This window comes from Cariama cristata, unplaced genomic scaffold (genome assembly GCF_000690535.1).
Source record: "Cariama cristata isolate BGI_N322 unplaced genomic scaffold, ASM69053v1 scaffold39392, whole genome shotgun sequence".
NCBI lineage: Eukaryota > Metazoa > Chordata > Aves > Cariamiformes > Cariamidae > Cariama > Cariama cristata.
This window is the reverse complement of record NW_009604125.1, coordinates 5,020-18,945: the sequence shown is the minus strand read 5'-3', so window position 1 is coordinate 18,945 and position 13,926 is coordinate 5,020. Positions and strand designations below refer to the sequence as shown.

The following is a 13,926-nucleotide window of genomic DNA, read 5'->3' as shown; positions in this document are numbered from 1 at the left end:
AAGAGTGTCTACTCCTCCTTTTAGTTTTGTGGTTACCAAAAAAGTTGTTTCTTTTTCCCAGATTTCTATTTTGAATCCTCTTCTCCAGAAACATGTTCCAGTTGTCATTCATAGTTTCCAAGCTGGGGAGGAGGCTATTGACTTGATGATAATTTTCACTGCTACATTGACAACTCAAGCTTAAATTTTCTGTCCGTGGAGCATTTGAGAAGTCACTGAGCCATGGAAGAGTAACTAAAATGGGAAACTCGTGGGTTCAGGAGAGTGTCCCTTCATTAACTTACATTCAGTTCACATTTGAATCATTAACTTCATAGGCATTTGGATGGACAGTTGCTTTCAGTTGTAAACAAAAAAACCTTAATTTCTGTGAATTTGATAACTTGCTGAAGAAGCTTCCGGCTTTTTTTTAGCTAAGTTGATTTTCAAAGCTTGGCAACATATGTTCACACTTGTAATTTCAGCTGTGTCTGTACATCTAATACATTTTGTCTGCCTGAGGAGGAAATTCTCTGTATGGTGGTTAAATATGAGCAAATGTAGTTTTGTCTTTCCTGTGCTGGTTGTCACTCTTGCCTCTCTCTCTAGCACAAGCTACCTATGCATAAAATACAAAAGAGTAAGAATATTTATTATATTATAATAAGAATATCTTATTACAGTAAGAATAAGTATATGTTGTACAAGTGCAAAAGACCACACCTTGTTTGAAAAGTTTCTGAGATACTTTTTGCAGACCTACACTTTTAAAAATCTAGTCTCCACAGCCATCATGTAAGGCCAAATAGACCTTTCTTCAGCTTTTTTCTTATCTGAGGTTGTTGACCTCAGGAGAGGAGGAGAAGGTTACAGGGTCAAAGTCTTTTCCTCCTTGGAGCTTGCTGCTTGCTGGGAGAGGGTTGGCTGGAAAATAGATGTTTTAGAAAAAGGGTTGAGGGTCATGATTTTAATTCTGTTAGGGAACAGCTGGTTTGAGTTTCTTTCCACTTCTGTCTTCCCTCCCTTCCTCACAAATCCATGGAGAGAGAAAAATTTGTTCAGAGGAAAGCAGTAACACAAAAATAAAAGATTGCAGTATTTTCATGTTTAAAATAGATCATGTTTGTTATAGGACTTCACATTAAGGGAGAGAAAAGGAAATTATTAAAATAATTGAAATCCATTATTGTTTCAAGCATTGAATTGAGATTGATCTAGAGTGCCAGAGGTTTATTTGTTTTCCTGCCAAAAGTTAAATTGTTAATAGTAATGTCCTAATGGGTTTTTTTGGTGGATAAACAAGGTGCGTTACAATTTTTAATTTAGCAATGGATAAAACTAATTATGAATGTGACATCTTAGTTTGCACACAAGTCGCTGAAGAAAGATGGTTTGATTTGGCTATTTCTATTCAGATTTTCTTCATCTTGGCATGCTGCTTTCATGCACTAAGACCAAAGAGAGAAGGAAACTCACAACTCTCAAATGAATGGCAAACTAGGAACAGATTTTTTGTCTGCACTCCTCTGAAACACTGGCCTCAGGCTGTGTTGGTGTGTGGCTCAACAGCAATCAGAGGTCATAATTTCATTGGTGGTTAGCATCAGGTTTAATTTTTCTAATATGTTACATTTACCAAAAATGTCTGGTTTCAGTTACACTTACGCACTGACTGAATCAGCTTTGAGCAGCATGATGTTTTAAGGTACCTGAAAGGCTACAAGAACGTTTATGGAACACATATGCTAATTGTTTTTAACCACTTTCCTTTCTAAACACAAAAATGTGTTTTCGGAGAGCCATTTAACAGTAGTAGCTAATGATGGTGTGCATTTATTCTAAGAAATGAGCACAAGGAATAGGTACAATAGTTGTTTTAACAAGACTGCCATCTACTGATTTCCGCAATTAAAAATATCCCTGATGAGTAGATTGTTCATAGTTTTTTATCGCTTTATTTTCGAGATTTGCAAGATCAAGGAAATTACAAAGTCTTTCTGTCGCCTTAGGAATGCGACCAGGTTCACATTGACGACGTGTCTTCAGATGACAACGGTCAAGATTTAAGGTACAAGAGAACTGAACAAGAGAAAAGGTTGCTTTGCAAGTTCCTTCGTGGGAAAACAGTGAGCTGCTGTAATGCTTACAGTAGCCTGCTCTCTTTTTAGCGGTCTTAGCCTTTGCAACCCAGCAAAGTGAGTAGCTGGTGGTTGAATGTAGCCTGTTGCCTTTTGTTAATCTGGGGGTTTTCTTATCTCTGAATAGCACGTATAACTTTGGAACAGACGGCTTTCCCGCAGCTGCCACCAGTGCGAATTTGTGCCTCGCAACGGGGGTGCGTGGAGGAGTGGACTGGATGCGAAAATTGGCTTTCCGCTACAGACGAGTAAAAGAAATATATAATACCTACAAAAATAATGTTGGAGGCAAGTGACTCTGGAGTATTCAACAAATATAGATTAGAAGTAGTAAAAGGGAAGAACTTTTGGTTTCTGTTCCTTTTGTAACATGGTAGGGTTTAGTGAGCTGTTTAGGTTGCAGTGTGTGGAAAATTGTCTCTGAGCTAATGAAAGCAAAGGAAAATGACAGATCATCATTTAATTTTGGTGCAGACATACCCTTATCTACTCCGCAGGTCTTCTTGGTCCAGCAAAAAGAGAGGCTTGGTTACAACTAAGAGCAGAGATTGAAGCTTTGACGGATTCTTGGTTAACACTTGCACTGAAAGCACTCACCCTCATTCATTCAAGGTGAGTACAAAGAATATGGGGTAGTTAGGAAATTCTAGGATGTCTTGTGATGAACTGGAAAAGGCTGCCTGGTCTGGTGGGCAAAATGCTGAACCTGGAGGACCTTTGTCTCATATCTTGTTCTGGTCTGACTATGCCACTCTACTTTGCCCTCCTGTAAGATGGAAAAAAAAATTCTTTGTAAGTGGCAATAATAATAGTGAGGAGTTCTGATGGGAGGGATAAAGTTTTCCTTCTTTTGTTTTGTTTTGTTCTGTTTTGCTTTGTTAGAAAAGTATGTTTGCGTTTTCTCTTCCATAGGACAAACTGTGTGAACATTCTCGTAACAACTACTCAGCTAATTCCAGCTCTGGCAAAAGTCTTGTTGTATGGACTAGGGGTTGTATTTCCCATAGAGAATATTTACAGTGCAACTAAAATAGGTGAGCTCTTTTTATAATGTTGTGATACATTTGAAGCTGTAATTCTAAATAAGAAGATATTGTAATCTATATTTATTTCTTACATGATCCAGCACAGAAAGCTTCCTAAAACTCTATTAACGCTGTTAGGAGGAAATATAGTTGCTTTTTTGTCATCATTTCTCAAAATTATAAGGCTATCTAGCAGTTGAGAAGGCTTTTTAGTAGGCAGTAAGTACAGAATGCTGAAGTCGCCCTAGATTAGCAGAAGTAATTCTGTAAAAGTAAGCGCTTGCTCCATTTGTTTTCATGGGCTCTGGAGCACATTTTGGTAAACAATATACCAGAAGCAAGAATGTTTTGGTGCAGAATGTAATTATTTAAGTTCATTCATACTGACTGTAATAAACTTCAGCTGGGCAAATGTTTATTTCTGTTTTCTGGTTCAATATAAAAGATGTTATTCTGAGTATGTAGAAGTACATAGGACCAGATGGCAGCGGTGCTTGTAGTTTTTAATGTGATTATGACATATCTATTCTGTCTCGGATTCCCTCAAAATTGTGGGCTACATGAAAACATTTTTCATGTGTTCTTAAGTATCTAGAGTAAAGGAAGCTCAAATGGCCAAGAAAAAATGGTGGGTTATTTTTGTTTGATTTTATTTTTAAAGAAAAAAAAAACTGGTTGAGAGTTTTATGTAGAAAATTGAAAGCATTACCATAAAAGATTTAAAACTGTTTCCTGGATAGAAATGTTATGGTACCATCTGTCAAAACTTTAAAGTAAATTTAAACTTCGATTTATAATATTTTAAATACACATTTTAATTAAAACGTATTTTAATAAATATTCACTTGTGACTTCACTTACACAGGACAGAAGGGTATTTTTGGAAAACTGCATTCAGTCACTGACTGTCACAGGAAATCATGAGATTTTTGTAACATGACATGATTCATAATTTTCAAGCACCGTTTCAGCCTAGTGAGTGTTGGAGGTTTCTTATGCCTGGCACTGCTGTTAAAGGGTGTCATTGAGTAATTTGGCTTCTCTGCTGGCTAGAAACTTTTTTTAAATTTCCAACCTATTTGTTCTTATGCTGGTATTGTTCTGTAGCTGAAATAACTGTTTTGAAAAACATGATTTTCCCATTGGTTGCTGTAGACACACAGGTAAGCACGTACCATGACCAAACTGAAGTAATCTTTCAGAATGGGGACATTTGAGAGAACTCAACTGTAAGCATTTAATTTCTTTCTGGCTTCCCAATAGCTGAAGCTTCCCAATATTGGTACCTGCGTGTAGGACTGGAGCACTGGGATCATTTCCCTAGGTCTGTGCAGTGAAGTAATGAGCCACATTAATGGATCCCAGTGCAGGATCAAGGACCTTGCCCATGTATTGGATTACAGGCGTTTAAATCTAAATCTTTTGGGTGACCTTCTAAGTCAGGATACTACTGTTTCAGGAGCTGTGATTAATCTTGTCACAGGTTGTGGAGCACAAGCTAGAATTTAAACTCAGATTCAATCAGTTTGCTCAGTTCAGGATACTGCCCGTAAACAGCCAGCAGAGGATTCTTTTCCTAGGGAAATTCCCCCTGAAACCTGTCTCAGATGAGGGAATGAGACAAGAAAGGTAATATTGCGGACCTCTAGTACACTATGTCTACCATGGTGTGTGTACTAAAGGACCTCATGGAGCAGATTTTAAGGTTGCCTGTCAGCTGCTGTGGTGGGAGTAAAGCTGCTATCAGCATTGATACATCATCATGCAGCAGAAGCTCTTCTTTCCCAGTAGCTCTCATTAGGTATTCAAAGCGTTTGGGGAGGTCCAGGCCTAAAAGTGATTTGTTTGTTGTCATCCCATCACCACCTGTCCTGAATAGTCTGATCTTTTTCTTTCAGGAAAGGAAAGTTGTTTTGAGCGAATAATTCAAAGATTTGGAAGAAAAGTAGTGTATGTTGTTATAGGGGATGGTGTCGAAGAAGAACAAGGCGCAAAAAAGGTAACGGACCTTTTTCAGTGTGGGTTGATTTCAGGAGACTGAAAGACAAATTGTCTTTTCTTCAACATGGGACAGCATGCATTGACATTTGAGTTTTGTATCTTTTCTTTTTAAAATATATTTTGACCATATCTAGTAGAAAGCTGCATAAAACCGTAGATAATGGTGTGCCCTGCTGTTCTCCAAAAGACACATTAAGCTAGCTATGTATGTTTGATGTATTTCAAAAAGGAGCCAGAAAATGGACCCTGGCTTTTGGGCCAAGAACTGATAGTTCTGTTTTCATTGGCATCCCAAAATACCACATAGGATGTTATGAATAGAAGCAAAAAATGGCGATTCTTACTGATCAAAGACGGTGTGCTATTTGACTATATGAAATATGTGTATGTCACACCTTGAAAAGGTATATAGGACTGGAATAGGTATACATGAATTTCCGTTTTCTTGTGAGTCCATAATTTGGATTCTACATTCAGGTAACTACTTGTGGCTTGTCCTGCATTCATAACCTCAGTTAACTGGACAGAGGATAGTATTTGACTGTGTCTTTATTGTTTTTTGCTTTCCTCTGGGAGGAAGGGAAAAATTCACATTTTTTTTTTCCCCAGTGTGGAGTAAGCTCCATAAAAAGCAATACTTCTCACTGACAAATAATAGGCAGGATTCCTAGCCTTGCTATTCTACCCAAGTACAGTAGATACAGACTCTTCGCTTGGAGGAATGAGGCGTAATACTGGCTATTTGGTCAATAGGAGAAAGAGTAGGAAAATGGGCCTTTTTGTTCTTTCTTCCTTTTGCAGGTAAATTGCTTTTACACAGCTGCTTTTTTACCCCAAAACTCTCTGTAGTGCTTCCGTATCTGTTTCCACTGTAACTTTGTAAATTGGAGAAGTGACACTAACTAGTCCACATGGTGGTTTAACAACTGTTGGCTGGTTTTGCTTCATGAAATCCGGGGTTTGCACCCCCAAAAGCGTTGCGGGTAGGTTCCCGGCTCATCCCAGCGCTTTGCAGTCTCAGTTTCATATATCCCTTTGGCGGACTGACGGGAACAGTTTGCTCCTTTCTCCTTCAGAAATGCCTTTCATCTTTGCAGAGAAACGTTTTCCTGCCCTAAATGATTACATTTTAAAAGCTGCATTTAAGATCGGTGGGGGGGGGGGGGGGAATTTCTTCTCTTTGTTCCTTTTCTGTTGCTCAGTAAAATAGTGTTGTATATGATAATGGCAGGAGTAGTCCTTTCAGTAACATTATCTAATTCAATGCTTTTTTCAACAGGAAACATGATTCAGAAAAGCATAAGAAAAAGCCCTTCCAGTCGTTAAGAGGAGTAGCGCTATAGAAAGTGCTTTTGTGCCATTACTTCTATGTATTCTTTCTTGGTGGAAGAAGTTTTCAGATTCAAAGCATGTTAGATGCTCTGGATTAAATTATGTGCTGCAGCCGTGCCAGAGAAGTCAATAAGTAGACCAGCAGCCCTACCTTTCCGCAGAAACTATTAATTTGATTAAGGAAAATGCTTCTGTGATTTTTGTCCTGCTTACTAGTCCACCATTTCACACTGTGAAAGCAGAATTTGCCTCTTAAGTTTTGGCCCTCGCATCCTGCAACAGCAAGAACCAAACAGTGCCTTGTGGTACGAGCAGCTGCCCCCAACTGAGATGATGCCTTTTTGGTTATCTACTCCTCAGGTCATTTTTAGTGTTATTAAGAGGAGAAAGCGTGGGAATGTACCCTAGTGTATACTGTGCTTCAATTTAAAGATGTATGCCCTGCCTAAGGAATAAATGGTATGCCTGTATTAAAAACCAACAAAAACCTAGACCTTCTCTGGAGAGCATGCAAACAAAACAGGAGATTTGCCCCCACAAAAAAAACCCAAAGCTCATCAACCTGAAGTGGCATAGCTGTCCCATGAGGTACCCCATTGCCTTGCTTATCTTCTGCCCCTTGTTACCTGGTTCCTTCCTACCTTCCCTCCCGTCAGCACCTTGGGTTTTGTGATAGTCTCAGGGCAGAGCCAGCTTTTATGTTATCCCTTTGCAAGCCCATTGCTGAAGGGGTTTGACCTGTGGTGAAGCCCTTGGTATATGTACATTTCTTTATGCTACTTAGAGTGTAAACAGCATGCCCTGCTTTAAATAGCACTTCAGTGATTACATGCAAACTATAATGAGTAGTTTTAAGTGAGCAAATACATTCAAACCTATTTATTTTGAGAGATTTTTTTTATTCTGTATTCATAGAGTGAAAAGAGCTGAACTTCCATCTTAGGAGATGAGAAAGTTAAGATTTTTTATTAGAAATCATTCACCAATAGTTTATCAGTTGCTTCACTGTAAAACAAGATTTCCATATATCCTTCATTCATGGAAAATCCTGAGTCATTACAACAATAAGAAAAATAAAGGACACATTTTAAATCTTTTTATTGTCATTATTCTAAAAAGTCAATAATAGGAACTTTTTAATACAGTTTAAAAGATCATTGCTCTTTTGAGAAACATTTTTAGGATAGACTGGTTTTTCATAAAATGACTCTTTTGCTTGATGCAAATAAATGCAATATGCAGAGGAAGCCATGTGGTCTTACGTTTCAAGTAGCACGGGACAAGCCATGGTATTTACACCTTTGTTTAGCTGTCACTTGCAGCAAAATTTTTTATAAGACAATTAAAATTCTCGGGACGTTTGCATTGCAGACTGAGGAATAATCTTCTGGATCAGTTCAGAAACCAGCCAGCTCGGCTGTAAGGCCAGGGTTCACGTGGAGGTTGTTACCTTTGGATCAGCTTCCCCGGGAAAAGAGGGAGAGGAGGGGAGAGAGAAACCGGTGTGAGAGCCAAGGGGTGCTCGGGACAGCTGCCAGCATCGGTTGCGGGTGCCGTATGGGTCACAGCTGCCGCATCTGAGTGCCACTGCGGTGACACAGCTCTTTGCAGAATGAGTTTCTGGGGTTTTCTGCCTGAGACTCCATTGTCTTGGCATTTGGTTTTGCTTTGCTTTTTTTTTTCTTTTGTGTTTTGTTTTGTTGTGTTTTGTTTTGTTTTGAGCTCATCTTTTGCCTTTGCCTTTAGAGACACAGTCGGGAAATACTCATAAGGCAGAAAAAAGTACCCAGCTCCTCAGGTTTTTCTACTTAGGAGAATCCTCCAAAGGATTTCTAATTTGCGAGAGGAGACAAAGGAGGAGGCTCTCTGCACCGAGGAGCTGGATTTTACATCAGGTGTTTCGGGAGAGCCTGGGCAAATTGACTTCTCATTTTGTCTCCCAAATGGTCATGCTGCCTCGTAGGGAAATTGGGAGGAAAAAAATCATAAATCTTTGTGGAGCAATAAATAGAATATAAATGGGTATCCAATATTCCACTGCTTTTAAGCTCACTGTCACACTGTGCTGGTCAGGCTTGGGGTAGGAAGTAAAGATGAGCGCTTAGCAAATCTGGCAGGAACACAACAAAAATACTGTGAAAGATGACAGAAACTGATGAGTTCTCTATTCAAATCCGTCACAAATCTCAGGAGTAAGGTTCTTGTATAAATATGTATTCATTTAAGGGAAGGAGGATAGCCTGCACTTTTCAGTGTTGCCATCAAAAAATGTCTTTGTTTTGCACATGTCTTAATAGTAACACTTTATTTTGTTGAATAAAATAGTTGAAGTTTTGTTCTTTTAGTAAAAACATGCTGAAAAATAATATTGCTTATACTTCAGAAATAACATACCTTAGTATTTTAGGTTATTTAATAATATTATAATTATTAGATTTACTAAATTAATAATTTCACTTTTCATGCTTTTTACACCAAAACCTAATTCAAACTTTTGCCACCATATTTCATTTTAAAATGTCATCAAAATTAAATTATTTAAAAGTTCATAAATGTATTTATTGCCAAGTATCATATACAAAACAATTAATGTTTTTTAAAAGACAAAAGCTTCGTATTTACTTGGAAGATATTGAAATAGGATACAAAATCATGTTTTTACTACCAGTCTAGATACATATCCCTCCAATGTGCAATAAGAAAAGCTTTCTTATAGTTTCATGAGTTACTAACGCATTCAGTTACACTGCTTATTTATTAGCAGTTAGCATTTGTCATCCATTCTCCCACAGCAGCAAATGAGATATTAGCATTTTTCAATGGACTCAGAATAGGAGACACGTGTTGTACATGACGTGTGCTAAGTGTTGGGAGGGATGGCTTTCTAAAGGCAATATTTAGTAAATATGTATACAAAGAAACTCCTGCCCGGTCATTTGGTAAGAAAAAATGTACTTCTGTCTCATGGGTGTGTTACCGGTTTTGACAGGACTGAATAGTTGTGGATAAATGGGGCATGTTAATACAAGAATAATGCATAAGGTTTTATATGATCATTTTCTTACTTTAATTGTTTTAGTTTTGTACAATCATTTTTTATCTCAGATAAGGTGAAAATTACTGTACATGCTCTGTGTACACACATGCGTATATATGGGCACATATGTGTGTATATGACTGTATATACATATAGATGCAGATATAGATATATAGAGATCCATATCGGGTTTGTTTCCCCTCCTCTTAGCTATGAAGGCTGTGCCATAAGGTCAGACTGATAGAGATCTGAATCAGTCGCATTCAGCCGTGCAGAGAGCACCAGTGCAGATTCCAGCCCTGTGGAACTGCCGCGTTCCTGGCGTGCTTTATTTCTTTGGAGCATGCTACTGGTCTTTTGACCTATATGCAGAAGAACTGAAAATAATGATAATCCTGAGATTTTTGCAACCTCTTTGTTTTCATGGGACTCTCCAGAATCATTCTACACCTCAGTCCTGTAACTACATGGAGTAAATGGAGATATACTCCTTTTGCAGACAGACATAAATAAAGCGGAGGACACTTAAGTGAATTTGAAATAGAAAGATATAGCCAAAGTAATGACCACTTAAAGGCTTGGTTTAAAATCTGACCCTAAACAGCTGAGGGTAGTCCAAAACTCTATATTGCATATAGACATCTAGCAAGAATCGCTGTGATTTGATTTAGCAGAAGCTAAACCTTCTGTTAAATCAATCAGGGTCTGTGACTGCCCTAGCTGCCTGGTGTGTGTACGCTCTGTGATGCTGAGGTTGTTACTAGGGAAGCAGTATAATGCTGGAGCTGCATGAAATGGAAGCTGGAGGCCAAGAATTTATTACTACAATTCTCCCTATTCATTAGTTTGCTGTATGACCTTGGAGGGTATCCATGTCATTGACTCTTGGCTTCTGCAGAGACACTATGCAAAGGCAAATTCTTTGCCATGCCGCGTCTTAGGTATGCTATTTACACCTCCTCGACCTGGTGGTTGAGGCAGAGCTGGTGCCAAGCTGACTAAGAGAAGCAAGGAGCTATGGCTGGCTGGCAGGGAGAGCTGGTAGGTCCTACCTGGCAGGGGGTTTTTGAGAGAGGGAAATTGCAGAAAAACAAGAAAAAGCAAGAAAGGGAGGCAGCACTGCTGAGCATTGCTGGCCACGTGCAATCAGCCGGCAAATGGTGCATGAACCTGCTGCAAGCACAAACTTGTGCCCGTTTATCTTTGATGTAATACTCCTATCAGATGTTATAAATTCTGCCAGGAAGGTCTCACAGCCTAAATAAGAGATAGGTGCACAGAAGTCTTTGGAGAGTCTGGAGAACAGCATGATTAGGATTTTTTATTTCGTTTTGCTCTTGCTGGTTCATTTCCTGAACACGGTGCAAGAAATGAATCCTTAGGGAAGATTTGAATTGGAAAGCGGCAGTGTCAGACCTGACAGAGCGTGGAGCATAGACTATCTGTATAATGTAACGGGGCAGACGCTGGGAGGTGGAGTTGTAACTGAGTGAACTAATTGCATCTAATTTCTGTTGCTGGTGGAGCGTAGAGGCAGTACAATGGAAGTCTAGATTGAAGATGTGGAAACAGTATGTGCCACAGTCAGTGTTTAACACTTCCTTCTTAAGGAAAGGATTAATCTGTAAAAGTGTTTTGGAAATATCATAAGCGTTTTTTCCAACAACATCTTAATTGTCTCTGAATTATTTTGTTTGTTATGTTCTCTTCATAAACAGCTATTACTCGTGCATTTATCTTCAAGCTGAGATTTAGTCAGCTGTTTCTCAAAGCTTTCTAACGATTGAGTGTAAAGCAAACAGAAACTCTTCCAGTGGTGCTTCCTTGTGGGTCATTTTATTTTCTTCTTGAAGAAATTTCTTTGCTCTAAAAGCTAGGCATGCTCTGAATGTGGGCATCTGTTGTTGCATCCATATTACATTTTAATTCAGATCAGGAGTGTCATATCGAAACAGACCTTCCAGGCATTCCCCCTCAGTATGCTTTGATTAACATCCTGAACTGATTTTAGGGGGAAAAAATACCAAACCAAACCAAATTTATGATAGGCTCTGTGCTAAGGTGTTTGCCTTCTGAGATAGATATACGGTAAAATTACAGGGCTTAGAGTAAACATGCAGCTGGAAAAAGAGTTTCAATTGTTTCCAAAATTGTTCTCTAACTTAAAATTTGGGAAGACCTAAATAAAAAAGGAGGTCAACGTAGAAGTGATAATCTTTTTTTGAGATGGAGCTTTACTACTGATTTCGGTAGAATTAGGAATTTACTCAGGAAGTGCTGAAGGAGGATGAGGAAAGTCTCTCTGAGAAGTTGTAGATGAAATGTTTGGGGAGCTCAGAAGCTATTGTGATAATGAATTGCTTGTGGTTTTCCTCTTAAAGATGCCAGGACACAAGCTGACCCAATAAAAAGGTGAACATGATCATGTTGGGCTTCAGAAGATTGTTGAATCAAAACTGTTTTCCCATGGGATTTCTAGAATATTTTCCTGACGAAAGCCGATGGTTATCTTTTTTTTTTATTTATGCAAAAGTTCTTGCTGACATGATCATCCCTGGTTTAGAGTATAAAGATAGTTTTTAATCAGATTTTTACCCTTCATGGATGAGGTAATGTGTGCTTTTTCCTGGTATTTGTGGTTTTGGTTTATTCAGGTTCTTTGCAAACGTACTTGTGCTCCAGACAGATTTTATTACAGCTAATAGGAAAAAAATACGTATTTATTTTAAAATTGTCCATATGGAAAAGATGTTTTAAGATCAGTGCTAACAATGAGCGATGTTATACAAACCACTGGGATAAAATTCCTTTCAAAGTGATGGAGCAACACATGAGCTATTCTGAATCACCGTGACTGTGTTCTTAACTCACCTGCCAGGGATAGCTCCACAAGGAACGTTTTGTTAGTAAATAATACTTTCACTTCCTTTATTTTTTTTTTAAATTTTTTTAATCAAGTTCTGTTCCTTTCCTCAAACTACCCACATGCTTCATGTATAGGTTGTTTTTCTTGATTTTTTCTGGAAATAATATTTTCTTCTGCAACATGCTGAAATCTGTTTTTCTTATAAAAATATAGAAACCCCTCCCTTCCTTATGATCTTCTGACACATTTGCTATTGTTCCTGTTGGTAAATAGAGTTGCTGTTATTGAGAATGCATGCTGAGGGGTGGGTCAGAGAAACCAGAGATAAACGTGAAGGGTTCGAGGTTTTAAGAGCTCTTTTTCACTCCTCGCAGTGTTCCCTTATCCTTGAGAAAGACAATGGGTGGGTCGTCTGAGTACCAAAATGCTTGGGGTTATTTTTACATATTGTCTGTGCTGTTCACAGCATGCTATGCCATTTTGGAGGATCTCGAGCCACTCTGACCTTATGGCCCTTCACCATGCCTTGGAACTGGAGTACTTGTAGCAGTTCAGCAGCACTTTGAAACCCCAGAGCCTCCTTCTGCCCACGATGGGATGCCTGTGTCTTGTGTCAGCATTGGACTACAGAACTTTGTGATTTCAACATGTTGACGTACAGCTTCAATTGGTCTTAACCCTTGCCCTTTCAGTAAACGGAGGAGCATGTCCTTTTCTTCAGAACAGCTGTTGACTCCGGTACTGCAAGTCCAACGAAAATAAGCCATGCAAATCTTTGAACAACTCAGCTTTACCGTATTTACTACCAAAAAGAAATAGAGAAGGAAAAAAAAAAAAAAGAAAGAAAAGGTTCATTCCTGTGAAAAAAAAAAAAAGGACCTGCAAATGCTTTGTAGTTTTTAAACTCTTCAATGTGACACACACCGTTTCTTCAACACAGCAAACTTGATTGCACAATGAAGACTGAGATTTTTCAAAATACCAGTGGAGTAATTTTCTTGTAAAGAAGGTTTACTTTTTGGTTTCTCATACCCAGGGTACTCTGTACATCTTTACTTATTTATGAACAGACTATATTTTGACATCATGTAACTGAGGATATGTATAATAGGATTAAAGGCTATTATAAGCCTTTGCCTTATGGTATAGCAACTACTTTTGATTTTAGCACATTACAGAGTAGTTTAAAATATGTCTAATTTAAACAAATAGGTACATCACTGAGACAATCATGTACAGGAAGAATTTTTTGTGTAAATTTGTAATAATGAATGATTCTTTTACATATTGTTAAGGTAAATGCTATTGAAAGATAGTAATGCCTTGTTGGTGAAGAATGAGGCCACATGTGCACAAACTGTTGTGCAGTGCCTTATTAATGTGTTGGATATAAATATGTAGATAATGGATTTTTTTAGATAAATTTGTCAAGACCAAAAGCATGGATGTCAAGTGTCAATAGGAACTGGGTTTTGTTCTTCTCAGCTGTTTCTCTGCTTTTTTCTTCTCTCACCTATTCTGATTATGAAAAGATTGCTTCCCCCCCCC

At 38.3% G+C, this 13,926-nt stretch overlaps 1 protein-coding gene across 8 annotated transcripts in view; it reads left to right on the top strand.

The window, feature by feature from the left end:
* Positions 1–13,517, top strand: part of EYA1 (EYA transcriptional coactivator and phosphatase 1) — an 83,150-nt gene extending 69,633 nt beyond the window's left edge. For all 8 annotated transcript variants that reach the window (XM_009695446.1, XM_009695445.1, XM_009695444.1 and 5 more), the window contains 6 exons: positions 1,989–2,047; positions 2,245–2,405; positions 2,615–2,729; positions 3,030–3,151; positions 5,041–5,141; positions 12,845–13,517. In XM_009695446.1, coding sequence (XP_009693748.1) covers positions 1,989–2,047; positions 2,245–2,405; positions 2,615–2,729; positions 3,030–3,151; positions 5,041–5,141; positions 12,845–12,925 — 639 coding nt within the window. In that variant the 3' untranslated portion in view covers positions 12,926–13,517. The remainder of the gene's footprint in view (positions 1–1,988; positions 2,048–2,244; positions 2,406–2,614; positions 2,730–3,029; positions 3,152–5,040; positions 5,142–12,844) is intronic.
* Positions 13,518–13,926: the final 409 nt, after the last annotated feature.